The 16270-nt window shown below is 53.6% G+C and overlaps 1 protein-coding gene across 2 annotated transcripts in view; it reads left to right on the top strand.

Annotated features, from left to right (window-relative positions):
• MEF2D (myocyte enhancer factor 2D) overlaps positions 1–16270 on the top strand; it is a 94716-nt gene that overhangs the window by 39114 nt on the left and 39332 nt on the right. For both annotated transcript variants that reach the window (XM_054292817.1, XM_054292816.1), the window contains exon 3: positions 9814–10121. In XM_054292817.1, the coding sequence (XP_054148792.1) occupies positions 10068–10121 (54 nt within the window). In that variant the 5' untranslated portion in view covers positions 9814–10067. The remainder of the gene's footprint in view (positions 1–9813; positions 10122–16270) is intronic.

The raw sequence follows: 16270 nt of genomic DNA, 5'->3' as shown, positions 1-16270 counted from the left end.
GGACTGACACCCTTGTGCTGATGTTGGGACTGTCACCCTGTGCTGATGTTGGGACTGTCATCCCCATCCCTGTGCTGGTGTTTGGACTGTCACCCTGTGCTGATGTTGTCACTGCCACCCTGTGCTGATATTTTCTGACTCCACACTGGCACACCCAATGCAGAGGAAGAGAAGATCACCCCCAGTTTAATAATTTCCCCCAAATCCTCCCTTTAACCCACCCTTGCTCAGCAAACCCCAGTAGTTCTCCAGTGCCAGGGCTGTGCTTTGCCTCAGCCTGTGCCAGCCTTGGCACCATGTGAGGTTTTGTTACAGCTCAGCAGAGCTGGTTGCACGCTTGGCATCTGCTTTTCTTCAGAGAATGCTGAATCTGGGTCAGGAATAGATGTGTGTGTGTGTCTTCCCAACTCCTTGGGGGCCTGGCTGGATCCAGCCTCGCTGCTGCTCCCCTGAGCTACCTGCAGCTGCTTTGGCCGCCCATCCCAGGGCATCTGAGCCCTGCCGTGGGTGCAGCAGGCTTGGCAGCTCAGCCCTGGGCTGGCACCTGCGTGCCCAGTGGGATTTGGCCCCGGGCAGGGTCAGGCAGCTGCGGTTTCTGAGCAGGAGCTTTGCTCTGGAGCCGCGTTTCGGGCGCCTTCCTCTCCCCTCCCCCTGGCTGCATCTGGAGGTTCGACACAGGAACCCAGATAGCATCATCCTGAAACCAGAATAGAAGCTTTGGAGGAGACTCGAGCGTGTTTGTGCGGTTTTTATCTCGGTTTGGAGATAAAGAGGTGCTAAACAATGCAAAGCTGGCCGGGTTGGAGTCCCTCAGGGTGCTGGGGACTCGCTGGCACCTCCCTTGCTGCCGTGCCAGGGTGCTGCATCCCTCCTGGGTGCCACATTGCCCTGGCAGCAGTGCCCCCGTGGCACAGCAGAGCAGCACCGTGCCAGGGGCTGTGCCAGAGAGGAAGAGCAGCGTTAACACGAGCTCTGGCCGTGGGGGTTTTAGGGAAGGGGCTTTGCAAAGGAGAAGGAAGTCAGTCCTGCTGATCCACAAACCACACAGAAGGAAACTAAAAGTCCTCGGTGTCAGCATGGAGGATATGTTAAAAAAACAACAATTAGCTCACAAGAGGCAGCGAGAAAGGAAACAGGAAGGCAAGAACTGCAGTTAAACAGGCGGGTTCAAGAGGTGACTTGAGCTAAATCCGTGTCCTGAAGGGATGGGATCCAGCCCTGGCCGTGGGTGGGGAGGTGACTTTGCTCTTTGGCAGGACTTGGTGTCCTCAAGGTGAGGCTCAGAGCCCTCAGCAGCAGCTGTTCCTTATTTGCAGCTGCCTTTGGAGCTGTTGGCAGCAGGTGGGGGCTCTCAGCTGGGCTGGGGGCTGCTGGGGCACTGGGGCCACCTCACCTCCCCATGCAGCTGCTTCTGGTAAAAACTGCAGCTCTGTGGCAGGAGAGATGCAGCAGCTGCTCCTGGCACCCCCAAAGCACCACTGCTACCTCAGGAGTGTCATTGCCACCTCAGGGGCACCACTGCCACCCCCAGAGCAGCACTGCCACCTCCAAAGCATCACTGCCACCTCAGGGGCACCACTGCCACTTCCACAGCACCACTGCCACCCCCAGAGCACCACTGCCATCTCTGGGGCATCACTGCCATCCCTAAAGCATCGCTGCCACCTCAGGGGCATCACTGCCACCTCCAAAGCATCGCTGCCACCTCAGGAGCACCACTGCCACCTCCAAAGCACCACTGCCACCTCAGGAGCATCACTGCCACCTCCAAAGCACCACTGCCACCTCCAAAGCATCACTGCCACCTCAGGGGCACCACTGCCACCCACAAAGCATCATTGCCACCTCCAAAGCATCACTGCCACCTCAGGGGCACCACTGCCACCCCCAGAGCAGCACTGCCACCTCCAAAGCATCACTGCCACCTCAGGGGCACCACTGCCACCTCCACAGCACCACTGCCACCTCCACAGCACCACTGCCACCTCAGGGGCACCACTGCCACCTCCACAGCACCACTGCCACCTCCAAAGCACCACTGCCACCTCAGGGGCATCACTGCCACCTCCAAAGCACCACTGTCACCTCCAAAGCACCACTGCCACCCCCGGGGCATCACTGCCATCTCTGGGGCATCACTGCCACCTCCAAAGCACCACTGCCACCTCCAAAGCATCACTGCCACCTCCAAAGCACCACTGCCACCCCCAAACCATCACTGCCACCCCCGGGGCATCACTGCCATCTCTGGGGCATCACTGCCACCTCCAAAGCATCGCTGCCACCTCCAAAGCATCGCTGCCACCTCAGGGGCATCATTGCCACCCCCAAAGCACCACTGCCGCCTCCAAACATCATTTCTTCCTCCTCCCCTGCCCTGTCCCCTCCCAGCAGGGACAGTGAGGGGCTCAGTGTGGTGTAATCCCCTTCCACTGCAGGCCAGCTCCGTTTGCATTCCTCACCTGGGCTCTCCTGCCTCAGTGGACAGACAGGATGACTTGGTGTGCACAAGGAGATGGACATGGCCCAGCTGGCAGTGCTGGCAGAGCCACTGATGTGCCCAGCAGATCCCACAGCTTGTGAGGGGCCAGGGTTGTGACCCTCTGCCCCTCTCTGGTGAGACAGCCCTGCAGTGCTGCCTCCAGCTCAGGAGGAAGAGCACAAATCTCCTGGAGTGAGTCCAGAACCAACCATGGAGATGCTCTGAGGGCTGGGTCCCCTCTGCTCTGCAGCCAGGCTGGGGGAGCTGGGGCTGTAGCGGGGTCTGGGGACACCTTGGGGCTCCTTCCATTGTGTTAAGGGGCTCCAGGAGAGCTGGAGAGGGACTTGGGACCTGGAGTGATGGAGCAAGGACAGGGTTAGATGGGAAGAAATGTGTCCCTGTTGAGTGGGTGACAGAGAGATGGGATGAGGTGAGCTTTAAGAATTTCACCATTCTGCAGTTCTGTACCACCTTGTACCCTACCTGGTTGTGTGCTGGAGCTCCCTTGCCATGGCCTTTTTCCCACAGAGGAGCTGCAAGACTGGGACAGTTTATTGCTGTCATTTCTGTCTGTGGACAAACCTGACACCCCCCAAAGTGTGTCTGGGGCTTGGGTCCATGAATTCGGTTCCTGTGGCAGAGAGGAGCCTCCCTTTACTCCCAGCCAAACCTTGGATTGATGGAGCCTTAAGGAAAAACACATTTTGGGGCTGTGTTTTTTGCAAATTTTGGGTAAAAGGTGGGTTGGTCCCTCAGTGAGAGCATTGGGTGCCTGGGGGAGCAGCTGCTGCCTTGGGCTGTGACCTGCCATGCCTGTCACCTGCATTTCTCCCTCCAAACTGGGACTTTCTGTGCCTCCATAAGATGAGCTGTGTGTTCACAGGGCAGCATTTTTCCTCTTTTCCCAACCTTCAAATGTCCTTTGAAGCTCCTTTTGCAGGTTCCCTTGCAGCCAGGGATGTCCTCGTTGCCCTGGACCCGTTTTGGGGATGGAGATCAGGAAAACATCTCTTGAACTGCTGCCAACCCATCCCAATTTTGCCCTCCCTCATGTCACTGGCTCTGCTGTGTGTTCCTGCATCGAGGAGCACGGTGCCACATGCTGGGAAAAAGCAAAAGAGCTCCAAAGGGAAATACAATTTTTTTTGGAAAGGATGCGTTTATTTGCCTTTATTTGTCTTCCTAAAGCTTTCAGATTAATCTTTTTGATCTTGCCTCTGCAGCTGCATGGCCAAGGTTTGGTTTCTTTCAGCTGACATTGTGCTGAGAGCACGCAGCACTGCAAGGGGGGTGTTAAGGAAGGGCAGCAGAATTCCTTTTGCTCTGGAGAAGGGGAGGTGTGTGGAGCTAACTTTAGCAAGGAGCAACTAAAAAAGGGATGCAATAAAAGTGTATTAAAAATAGCAAATGGCTGTAGAAAGTGGATGTGAGACTCTCAGTGTCCCCTGCTTGTGCCCAGAGAAACGTGGGGCTGGAAAAGCGACAGAGCAGCGCAGAGCCCCTGCTGCCTGTGCAAAGCAAAGGTGAAACCACTTAGAAGTAGGTGAAACACATCAGAAGTTTGTACAGGAGATTTAAAAAAATCATCCAGAAATAAAGACTTGAAAGAGATCTCAGCTCCTCTGTGTCCTCAGCTCATGAGCTGGGGATTCAGCCCCCCAGCTCCCTTGTTTTGTAAAAACATCTCCCAGCTGAGATTCCTCTGCGCTTTTCCTTTCTTTCTTTCTTCCCCCCCATTTGCAAAATGCTAACTCTGCTCTCTCGCCTGTCTCTCCAATTTGGAGCAATTTACTGCGAGCCGGGGATGAATTACTCAGCACAGAGTTAACCAGCACCTGCTCGGAGTTAATTGGCATGTGTGCTAATTGCCGTGATAGTCACACTTGTGCGAGCTGAGAGCGGGGAGGGGGGAGCTCCTCCAGCCCAGAGCTCCTCATGTTCAGTTCCCTGAGCCTGCCTGAGGTTCCTGCCACTGCAACAGGGTCAGGGTGGCTTTTTCCAGCGGGTTTGCAGCTCCTTTTCCATGCCCTTGGGTCCTCCTTGGCAGGGTGTGGGAGCTGGGATGGTTTCCTTGGAAAAGGAGGCTCAGGAGAAAGGAAGAAGCTGCTGTCAGAGAAGGAGATGAGGATTTAACGAGTGGGGTTGTTGTATATAAAATCGTTTGAGACCCCAAAAGTGAGAGGTTATTTAGGAGCTCAGCTCCTTGTGGCAGTCTGTGCTGTGGTGTCAGCACCCAGCACATCCCCATGGCTGTCCTGAGCAGCCCAGACCCTGCCAGGGGGCACAGGGACCCTGGCACAGAGCCCAAAATGCCCCTGTGGGTTTCATTATGACCCATGGAGCAAATTACCAACCTTAGATGAAGATCAGCAAGCCACAACAGTTTAAGTGGAATAATAGTGAAGTTATCACGGGGTGGAAAAGCGGATTTTGGGGTTTTCAGAATGGGGGTTTAGGAGGCAAGATGGAGGGATCTGGGCATGTCCAGCCTTTCTCCTTCTTCTTCTTGGCCTCCATCTTCTGCTGTGACGGTGGCAGTTTTGGGTTGGTTTAGAGTAGAAGCTCACTGTCTAACATAGGTGATAGGTATTGGAAAGTTATTGTACATATTGCACAGGTAGTTTTTAGTATAAAGATATAACACTGCCCTGGGGGCAGGCAGAGTGCCTGGAACTGTCCTGCTGGATGGACCTCAGCAGGGCACGAGAAAATTTTTTATAGTTAAGATAAAATAAACAACCTTGAGACCGAGAAATGAAGAGCCGTGACTCCTTCTTCAAGCACCAGGCTGGGAAAAGAGACTTTGGAACTTTTCTCGGGGTCACTCTGAGCAGCAGAGACCCTGACACTCTGGGTGCTTGTCTCTGCAGGGTTCAGGTGCTTTAATTCCACCTGATCACAGAGGAGGGTCCTGGCTGATCTTGGTGCCTCAGGCTGGGCAGTGAGGGAGCCAAAGCAATTTGGTCAGAGTGGATCCTCCTGGCTTGGGGCTGAGCCCCAGCAGCAGTGCCAGCAGAGATGAGGGTGCTCTCCAGGTTTCTTGCTCTTCCAGCTGCTGTTCAGAAACTCAAACCAGGTGGTTGGACTTTCTGAAAGAGCCACCTGGGCAGGAAACGTGAAAATACCTGGGTTTAAAAATAAGGCGGGGGAAAAAACCCAACCTAAAAAACAAATAAACTCACCCCAAAACCTCAATTCCACGAAGAGAAAAGGGAGGGGTTTGAAATCCCCTCTGTCAGGTGCATTTGGAGGGCAGCAAACATTCTGTGCTCTTCTCCATCCTCCTCCTCCTCACCCCAACCAAGGGCTGCCCTCCCCATGGGGTGTTTTCCTTCTCTTGCAAGGCACAGGGGTCAAGAACTCCTTTTCTCCCCATGATGATGAGCAAAAACCTGTTAAGTCACCTTTTTCTTTTGGAAAACTTTATCCAGCAGCATGAGCAAAGCCTGAGGCTGCTGGGAGCATGGTCCCCATCCAGCCAAGGTGCTGAGGATGCAGAGTCAGGGCTCAGAGCAGCAGGAGGAACCTGGTTTGGTGGCTGAAAAAAGGGGATTTGGTTTGAAACACTTGGGGTGTGTTTGTGGCCTGGGGAGAGCAATGTGGTTGGAATCCCATGCAAGAAACAGCAGCTGGTGTGGGGCTGAGGGCAGGGATGAGCAGCTCTGGGGTTTTCTCCTCATCCCTACAAACATCCCATCCCTTTGAGCACTGTGCAGCTCTTGGCTGCCATAGCATCCCGTGAACAAGTCCCACAACGAAATTGTGTTAAAATATGTTTCCTTTCACTCAGTTGAAATTTACTGCCCGTTGTTCTGCAGTGTTTATTGTTGCTTCTGGAGAGTTCCTCTCTGGTTTGGACAGTAAATCTGCTGTCTTTCAGAGCATTTCTCTGTCCAAGAGCTGCAGCACACGGAAAGAATTAGCATCTTGCCCTGTGTCTGGTTGTGGAGCTGTTGCTACTTTGTGGTTTTGAAGATGCTGAAGGTGAATATTTTTCAGCCAGTTTAGAGAAGTGGCGACTCTGAAGGGAAAAGCAGCAAAGCAAACCCAACAAAAAGTTCCTCCTCTTCCAAAATTTCTTTGTGTGTGCAAAATCCTCACCTTGGTTCTGAGCCTTTGGGCTGTGGGCTCACAGTGAGGGAAATACCAAGAGGACATTGCAGGTGGATGAAATAAAAATCCTCATTTTCCTTTTGCTTCTTGCTGTATCACTGACCTTTGAGGGATGCTCACATGGTGTGAGTTGGAGCAGTGATGCTGTGGAAGTGGGGATGCCCAGAACTGGTGATGCCCCAGAATTGGTGATGCTCCAGAATTGGTGATGCTGCAGAACTGGCGATACCCCAAAACTGTTGATACCCCAAAACTGATGATGCCCCAGAACTGGTGATGCCCCAGAACTGTTGATACCCCAAAACTTCTGATGCTCCAGAACTGGTGATACCCCAAAACTGGTGATGCCCCAAAACTGGTGATGCTCCAGAATTGTTGATACCCCAGAACTGGTGATGCTCTGGAAGTGGTGATGCTCCAGAACCCAGAACTGGTGATGCCCCAGAACTGGTGATGCTCTGGAACTGGTGATGCTCCAGAACCCAGAACTGTTGATACCCCAAAACTGGTGATCCCCAAAACTGGTGATGCTCTGGAACTGTTGATACCCCAAAACTGGTGATCCTCTGGAAATGGTGATGCCCCAGAACTGGTGATGCTCTGGAACTGGTGATACCCCAAAACTGGTGATACCCCAAAACTGGTGATGCTCCAGAATTGTTGATACCCCAGAACTGGTGATGCCCCAGAACTGCTGATACCCCAAAACTGGTGATGCCCCAAAACTGGTGATGTCCAGAATTGTTGATACCCCAGAACTGGTGATGCTCTGGAAGTGGTGATGCTCCAGAACCCAGAACTATTGATACCCCAAAACTGGTGATCCCCAACACTGGTGATGCTCTGGAACTGTTGATACCCCAGAACTGTTGATACCCCAAAACTGGTGATGCCCCAAAACTGGTGATCCTCTGGAAATGGTGATGCCCAGAACTGGTGATGCCCCAGAACTGGTGATGCTCTGAAACTGGTGATACCCCAAAACTGGTGATGCCCCAAAACTGGTGATGCCCAGAACTGGTGATGCTCTGGGACCTATTTTTGGGGCTTTCCACGGTGGGATGGGGAGCAGCAGCCAAAGGATGCCTGTGGCACTGGCTCAGTGTTCCCCATGGTGACAGTGCTCCTCACAGCTGGATGGTTGCTCCTGTTTGTTGCTGGGAAGGGAACATGCACCTATTTTGGTAAATAATGACTCAATAATTAAATGCCATCCCTGTAAGATCTGTCCTTGCACAGAGTCTTGCTGATGGGATTTATGGGTAAAAAACCCCAGGTTTTGCTGCCCTTTGTCCCTCTGATCTTCTCCCTGGCCTCCTCATACCTCATCCTCCCTGGAGGGCAAATTGTGGATGTCAGGATGGGGAAAAGAGTCCCTGTTCTCCTGCACTGAAACCACAGAACATGGTTGATGAATAACCAATAAAGTGATGAATAACCAATAAATTGATGAATAACCAATAATAAAGTTACTCACAATGAATAACTTTACCCCCCAAAAAAAAGCAGAAAAAAAGATTGAGTGACTCACATGACTCAGTGAACCCCAAAACCGAGTGTGGGAGTGAGACATTTGGGTTTTTTGTTGGAGCATGGTCTGGTGAGGAGGTGAAGGATGGGCCAAGGTCTTCAGCAGGGTCTGGGGGTGCTCTGGGGTGGCAGAGGAGCAGCTTGGTCAGGTTGGCTGTGGCCGCTGCTTTGAATTTGGGAGAAAAAGCTTTTGGGTTTTTTAATGTTTTTTGTGACAAGGCTGGGGACTGCCAAGTTGAGGCAGATCGGAAGCTATTTTGGGACTGGCTTTTCCCTTTGCCTGGGTCTTGGCACAGGGCACCTTGCCTTAAATGCAGTGTTATCACTGCTGTTATGCAGCTGCTTAGAGAGCAGGGAGAGAGACATACCTGTGGAAAATGGACTGAAATTCCCTCTTGGTCCCCTCTCTGCAGTGCTGGGAAATGACATGAGATGGGCTGGGGGGCTGTGCCAGAGGTGCCTGGGTGTGGGATCTCAGCACAGCAGCCCTGATGTGCAGAGACACCGAGACAACCCTTGGGGGGCTCGGAGGTCCTGGAATGTTGCCAGAAGTGTCTGGTGGCTGGACTCTGACCCTGCACAGGAGACAACACCTGTGTGAGGATGGGAGGATCTCACGGGGATAAATGGTGAAGGGATAGGTTAATTATAGTGTGAAACACAGGGTTTGGAATTTCAGTACAGGGGGGTTCTAGAGAAACAAGATGGAGGAATTGGGGCGTGTCCTGCCCTTCTTCTTCTTCTTCTTGGCCTCCATCTTCTGTGGTGGTGGTGGCACTTTGGGATTGGCTCTTACTAAAAGTGCACTTGTCAATAGGGGTGAAAGGTATTGGGGAAAATAGGTAAATATCTTACACGTAGTTTTGGGTATAAAGATAAGTGACCGCCCCGAGGGCTCTCAGTGTGCTCATGGCTGACGGGCTGTGCGGACCTCTGTCGGGCCGAGAGAAAATCTTGTAGATAAAAACCAATAAACACTGAAGAGAGAGAAAAAACCTGAAGACTCTTCTCGTCCTTTGGAGCTGTCCCAAGGCCATCCCGAGCCTTTCCAGGCCATCAAAAACAGCTGAGAACGGGACAGTGCCCTGGTACATCTGGGTGCAGCCTCTGGTGCTGGGGGATGCAGATTAACATGGGAGCCCCTGAGAGCTGCAGAATTTGTCCCTTTGGGGAGAGCTTTGGGCACAAGACACCCCCAGATGCACGGAAACACCCTGTGGCTGAGCCCAGTGAAGGCCAGGCTGTCTCAGCTGCCTTCAGAGTCCTCCTTTCCCCTATAAAAATGAGGTTTCTGTGCCTGGTTATAAGGTTCCTTTCAAGCAATCAAATAAAGACATTTGAAAATTCCAAATTGGAGATTAGTGCAGAAACTGGAGACGGATTTAAATTGCCCCAGCTAATCACCAGCCACTCGACTGCTTATGACTTTATTAAGAGAAAAAAAAATAAAAAAAAAGTCTGGAGTGTCACAGAGGAGCAGGGATTCAGGGGCTCACTGCTGCCACCTCCTCCTCCTCACCCAGCATCGTGTGTCCTGTGTGTTGCTGCCCTCCATCCTTGGGCTCCTTTGGAGAAATAAATCCCTGAGCTGGGTGGGACAAAGAAGCAGAGGGTGGGATTTGGGTGCTGAGGGGGTGCTGGATGGGGTCTGGGATCAGGATCTCACTCCTGTCTCTGTCCCTGTGCAGGTTTCTGAGCAGCTGCTGACGTCTCATCCCCGCTGGATCAGGCTGTGGAGGCCGGTACCATGAACTGAGCACGGAGCCGCGCCGAAATATTTTTTTTTTTGTTTTGGCTTTTTTTTTTTTTTTTGGGGGGGGTTTGTTTTCTGCCTGAGAGAAAAGCCCCTCCAGGCTCTTGGATGCAAGCATCCTAAAGTGGGGTTGCTGCTCCCCTCCCTGAGCCCCAGTGGTCCCGGCTGTGCTGAGGATTCGCCGAGAAGATGGGGAGGAAAAAGATCCAGATCCAGCGGATCACGGACGAGCGCAACCGGCAGGTCAGTGCTGGGTGTCCCTGCTCCTTCTCCTCACCCTGCTGCCTTTGGGGGCTCCAAAATTTCCCGTTTCCATCCCACTCTGAGCCACCAGAGCTGTGCTTCTCCCATTCCATAAAATAAGCAGAGATTTAGGCCAGATCCAGGCAGATCCAGGCATTGCTCCTCTCTTTGGAGCTATTTCCATCTAAGTGCTTTTCCAGAAGAAAGTATCTTCTCCACTTAGTTAGTTCCCCCCTCCCTTTTTTTTTTTTTATTTTTGTCTTGCAGAAAATATATTTCAGTTGACATTTTCCATGTGGTTTTTCCAATAAAAAACAGCCACAACAAGTATCCATTTTGCTGAACGCAAACAACTCAAATTATTCCGTTTTTTTTTTTTTTTTTCCCCTCCTCAATTGTAGACTTAAATGACTCCAGGGCTTTTTTCCTTGGGCTCTTTTGAAGCCAAGCCCAAGACACGCATGTGCATGTGTGCAGGAATGCATTCATGTATCTCAGAGGGAAAACAAAAACCAGCAGATTATTCCCAAATTTCCATGCTCCTTAAACTGGAGTGCTGGAGCAGCAGCACTTTGCCAGCTCAGGTTTGCTCTGGGATGGTTCTGTCCATGTATTTCCCATTACCACAGGACTTCCAGGCTTTGCTTTCTGTGCTCCAGCAGATCCAAGCTGCCTTTAGTCTAGCATGAGCTGCCACGCTTCTTTCCTGCCACTTTCACTGCAGAAAAACAGAAAAAAACATTAAAAAAAACCATGTGGATATATTCCTAATCCTTAAAGAGTGTCAGAGAACAGAATTGGATGAACCACTTTATTGCTCCTCAGCAAAACAATGGGAAATGGCAGATTTTCCTCATTATAACTTGGTGGTGGGGGCTGGGGTGGGCATCAGAAATTTCTGCTGATGTCCCAGTTGCTCCTGGGGCTGTTTATATCCATCATGAGGAGGAAACAGAGCCTCAGGGGTTGTTGGAGGATCTGGAGTGTATTTTAAGGGGTGCAGAGGGGAGTGAGGGATCTGCAGTGACTGAAACCTTGTTCAGACAAATGGAAAATAATTGGAAATGCTGGAGGGGAATGGCTTGATAGACCTTGGGGGAAGCAAGGAGGCAGCAGCTGAGTGAAGGGATGTTCCTGAGGGATGAGCTCTCACAGCCCTGGGTGGGATTTGGCAGCAGGAGCTGCTCTGCATGGCTGTGTGTCGTGGCTTTAGTGCCTCTCTGGTGTCCCCAAATCCCAGTTCCCTGGGCTGGGGGACACTGCTTTTCCCTGGCTGGGCTGGTTCTTCCAAAACCCAGCACGGGAGCATCACTCCCCAGCCCAGAGCAGCACATCTTGCTTTGCTCTCAGCAGCCAGCCTGATCAAATGGGGTGGCAGCAAAGCAGCAGCTGGATTGGTCACCAGCACAGCTTTGCCATCAATTTTCACTGCTCCCTTTCTTTGGGAGAAAAGGACATGCAGGAAGATGGGACATTGCATGATGAAGGAGCGCTGCAGGCATGCTGGGTGGCACCTTGGCATGTCCTGGTGGGCTCCTTGGCATGTCCTGGTGGCTCCTTGGCATGCTGGGTGGCTCCTTAGATGTCCTGGTGGCTCCTTGGCATGCCTGGAGGGCTCATTGGAATGTCCTGGTGTGGCTCCTTGGCATGTCCGGGTGGCTCCTTGGCATGCTGGGGTGGCTCCTTGCCATGCTGGGTGGCTCCTTGGCATGTCCTGGTGGCTCCTTGGCATGCCTGGAGGACTCATTGGAATGTCCTGGTGCCTCCTTGGCATGCCCTGGTGGCTCCTTGGCATATCCTGGTGGCTCCTTGCCATGCTGGGTGGCTCCTTGGCATGTCCTGGTGGCTTCTTGAGCTCCTGGTGGCTCCTTGGCATGCCTGGGTAGCTCATTGGCATGTACTGGTGCCTCCTTGCCATGCTGGGTGCCTCCTTGGCACGTCTGGTGTCTCCTTGGCATGCTGGGGTGGCTCCTTGGCATGTCTGGTGGCTCCTTGTCACATCCTGGTGGCTCCTTGGCATGTCCTGGTTGCTCCTTGGCATGCCTGGTGGCTCCTTGTCACATCCTGGTGGCTCCTTGGCATGCCTGGTGGCACCTTGGCATGCTGGGTGGCTCCTTGGCATGCCCTGGTGCCTCCTTGTCACGTCCTGGTGGCTCCTTGGCATGTCCTGGTGGCTCCTTGGTATGCCTGGAGGGCTCACTGGAATGTCCTGGTGGCTCCTTGGCATGTCCAGGTGGTTCCTTGGCATGTCCTGGTGCCTCCTTGGCATATCCTGGTGTCTCATTGGCATGTCCTGGTGTCTCCTTGGCATATCCTGGTGTCTCATTGGCATGTCCTGGTGTCTCCTTGGCATGTCCTGGTGCCTCCTTGGCATGCCTGGGTGGCTCCTTAGATGTCCTGGTGGCTCCTTGAGCTCCTGGAGCTGCTGGGGTGGGTCCAGAGGAGGCCATGGAGATGCTCTGGAGCCAGGCTGGGGCTGTTCAGCCTGGAGAAGGCTCCATGGAGATCTAAAAGGGCTCTGGAAAGCTGGAGATGGACTTTGGAGAAGGAGCTGGAGTGACAGGACAAAGGGAGGATGGTTTTGAACTGAAAAGAAGGAGATGTAGGTTGGATATCAGGAGAAAATTGTTTCCTGTGAGGGTGGGGAGGCCCTGGCACAGAGGAGCTGTGGTTGCCCCATCCCTGGAAGTGTCCAAGGCCAGGCTGGACAGGGCTTGAAGCAGCCTGGGATGGTGGAAGAACCTGGGGTGCCACAAGATGAGCTTTTAGATCCCTTCCAACCCACCCCAGTGTGTGATTGTGTGAATTCCAGCAGCAGCCAGGACCAGGGGAGGAGAGGAGCAAAGTAAGAGTCACTAATGTCATTAGAGGAATTACTGCAGAGGATTTGCCACAACAGATCAGGCCATCAGTCCTTCAGGGCCAGGCTGCTGACTCTGGCAACTGCCAATATGGTTTACATCAGGGGAAAGGCAAAAAATCCCCTGCTAGTGTGGGGCAGTAATTCCTTCCTGACCCCTTTGGTGATCGGCTTATGCCCTGGAGCATGAGATTTGATTACCCTCTTAGACTTACAAGGTTAATTCTTCCAGATGAGCCTCGTGCACGGTGTCAGGGGAGGTTTGAGGTTTCTGTCCCAGGTCACGAGTGTATGCACAAAGCCCTGGTAGGTGATGCTGTTGTCTGATGTGCTGGCTAAATGGCAAATCTTTGATTTTCTGTGCAGGAGAGGGATGCTCTTGGGCCCTGTCTGCAGAGGGAATATCCCCTCATCTCTAGAGGGGCAGTTTGGTGGTTTGTGTTCTGAGTGTGCCCAGGCTGCTGGTTGGTTTGGGGAAGGTCACCCCACACTTTTCACTGCCCAAGAACCCAAACCAGGCTTGGCCCTGCTCTTCAAGGCCAAGAGCTGCCCCATTGTTTGGACCCCACATCTCAGCCTCACCCCATTGCCTCCAGTCTTGGCTGAGCCCTGTAAGGTGTGGTTTCTGCAGAGGGAATATCCCTTCATCTCCAGAGGGATAATTTGGTGGTTTGTGTTCTGAGTGTGCCCAGGTTGCTGGTTGGTTTGGGGAAAGTGACCCCACACTTTTCACTTCTCAAGGGCAGAACCCACACCATGCTTGTCCCTGCTCTTCAAGGCCCTATTGATTGGACCCGACATCTCAACCTCACCCCATTGCCTCCAGTTTTGGTGGCTGAACCCATCAAGGTGTGGTTTCTACAGAGGGAATATCCCATCATCTCTAGAGGGATAATTTGGTGGTTTGTGTTTTGAGCTGTGCTCAGGTTGCTGGTTCATTTGGGGAAGGTCACCCCACACTTTTCACTGCTCAAGAACCCAAACCATGTTTGTCCCTGCTCTTCAAGGCCCTATTGATTGGACCCCACATCTCAGCCTCACCCCATTGCCTCCAGTCTTGGCTGAGCCCATCAAGGTGTGGTTTGCCCAGGTGTCCCTGGCACTGTGGCTGCAGGAACAGCCCTGGGCTGTTTGTTCTGGTGGACACCCTCGTGTTTTCCTGCTGGGGCTCCTCCAGCTGCTTGGAGGGTCAGTCAGAGCCTGGAGGCCACCCCAGCAGGGACAGAGGGACAGGTCCTGCTGGGAAAAGGGACAGAGGGACAGGTCCTGGTGCGGAAAGGGACAGAGGGACAGGTCCTGGTGGGGAAGGGGACAGGGAGACAGGTCCTGGTGGGGAGGGGGACAGAGGGACAGGTCCTGGTGGGGAAGGGGACACAGAGACAGGTCCTGGTGGGTAAGGGGGCAGAGGGACAGGTCCTGCTGGGTAAGGGGACACAGAAACAGGTCCTGGTGGGTAAGGGGGCAGAGGGACAGGTTTTGGTTTTAGAGCCCGTCCTGCCACAGCTGCAGGAGCAGAACCACAGCTGGCTCCCACCTGTGGCACTGCCATCTCCTGGTGTTGGGAGCTGCCCCCCAGCAGAGCTTTTGGGTGGCTGAGAAGTGCAGAATGCTGCTGGGGAGGGGGAGCTGTTGGTGAAGGGAGCTGCCCAAAGGTGGTTTGATTTGAGCAGAGTGCACTGGGCTGGTGCTGGTGCTGTCAGTGCCCAGAGCACGTGGAGGCCGCAGCAGCGCAGAGACCAGCCCTGCACTTTGCAGGGGCTGAGGCGATTAGAGCTGAATCTCATTAGTGCTTCATTATCTCTGGGAGGTAATGGGGAGGGGCAGCAGCTCCCCCTGCCAAGTGTGCCCAGAGCTGCCCCTGCTCTGCCCTCCTGCCACACGTGGTTTTGTCTCGAGGGCTGCAGGACCCTGGGGCTGCATTCTGGTGACTCCATGGGCTGTGGCTGGGGTGCAGCAGCCTCACTGAATTAAAGCTGTTCAGCTGCAAAATTGATACTGTGGTGAGACCCAGAGTGGAGTGGAGCCTTCCCATGTGGAGAGGGAGCAGGTCTTGGCACCTCAGGGCATCTCCAGCTCTTCCCTGGAGGCTGCTCTGCCCTCAGAGCAATGCTTAGCACAAAGCCATGACCTCCTGCCTCTTATTTTCTTTTTCTGCTTTTTATTTGCTGAGAGAGCATTGGCCAGGCCTCGTGCCTTCCCCATCAGTGTTCTGGGGGTGGGGGACCCTCAGCAGCTCTGTCTGCACTGCAGCAGGGCCAGGGAGCCCCAAACCAGCTCCCTCTGCCCCAGCTGGCTCCTGTTAGCAGTGTGGTGGCGAGAGCTGAGCGTGGGCTGGGATTCAGAGCCCAATGTCTGCCCTGCAGCTGGAGCTGCTGCTGGAGCCAGCACCCAGCCCCAGCCAGCCCTCCAGGATCACTCCTGCTCTGCTTCCAGCTCAAGGCAGGCTGGGCAGGCTGGGGACTCCAGATGGGCAGGCAAGGAAAGGAGAACACCCCAGTGAGGTCCCACAAAGGGACAGCAAGGTGGGAGGTTTTGGTTCAGCAAGGTGGAAGTGGCAGCTGGGCAGCCCCTGGCACAGGAGGGCTCGTGGTGCCCTTGGATAAGGGATAATGGGGGCTGGTGAGCAGGAGATTGGGCACCCCTGGGCAGTTTTGGGGTGCTGAGCCCCAGCTCTGTGGCCCCCAGGGTTGGGCACTCTCAGTGCAGCTGCAGCGAGCGAGGACAAGATCTCCATGGCTCGAATATTCCACTTCAAAACCCGCAGCCCCCGGACAGATGGCAGCTCTGCTGGGGATTTTGCTGAAATTTATTTTCTCTTGATTTGGCAATATGTGATTTCCAAGGCTGATAATCATCTTTGTGCTTGTGAAGTGTCTGCCTTTGGAGGATCCCAAAATAGGCAGCAATGGGAACCGTTGGGAAGAGGGAGGCGAGAGAGGAGAGCTTGGGGTTGGGTCCAGTTGGGGAAACTGAGACAGAACATTCTTTGTGCATTCCCCTTCCTTTTGCTCTTCCTCCTGTGGTCATTCCATTTGTCTCTGGGAGCAGGGTGACCACAGCTTCTGACTGTGGGATCTCAGCACAGCAGCCCTGATGTGCAGAGACACCGAGACAACCCTTGGGGGGCTCGGAGGTCCTGGAATGTTGCCAGAAGTGTCTGGTGGCTGGACTCTGACCCTGCACAGGAGACGACACCTGTGTGAGGATGGGAGGATCTCACGGGGATAAATGGCGAAGGGATAGGTTAATTATAGTGTGAAACACAGGTTTTAGAATTTCGGTACAGGGG

Source organism: Melozone crissalis, unplaced genomic scaffold (genome assembly GCF_028551555.1).
Source record: "Melozone crissalis strain CALT ecotype California unplaced genomic scaffold, PUWL_Pcris_2 ptg000114l_1, whole genome shotgun sequence".
Taxonomy (NCBI): domain Eukaryota; kingdom Metazoa; phylum Chordata; class Aves; order Passeriformes; family Passerellidae; genus Melozone; species Melozone crissalis.
This window is presented reverse-complemented; position numbering and strand designations above follow the sequence as displayed.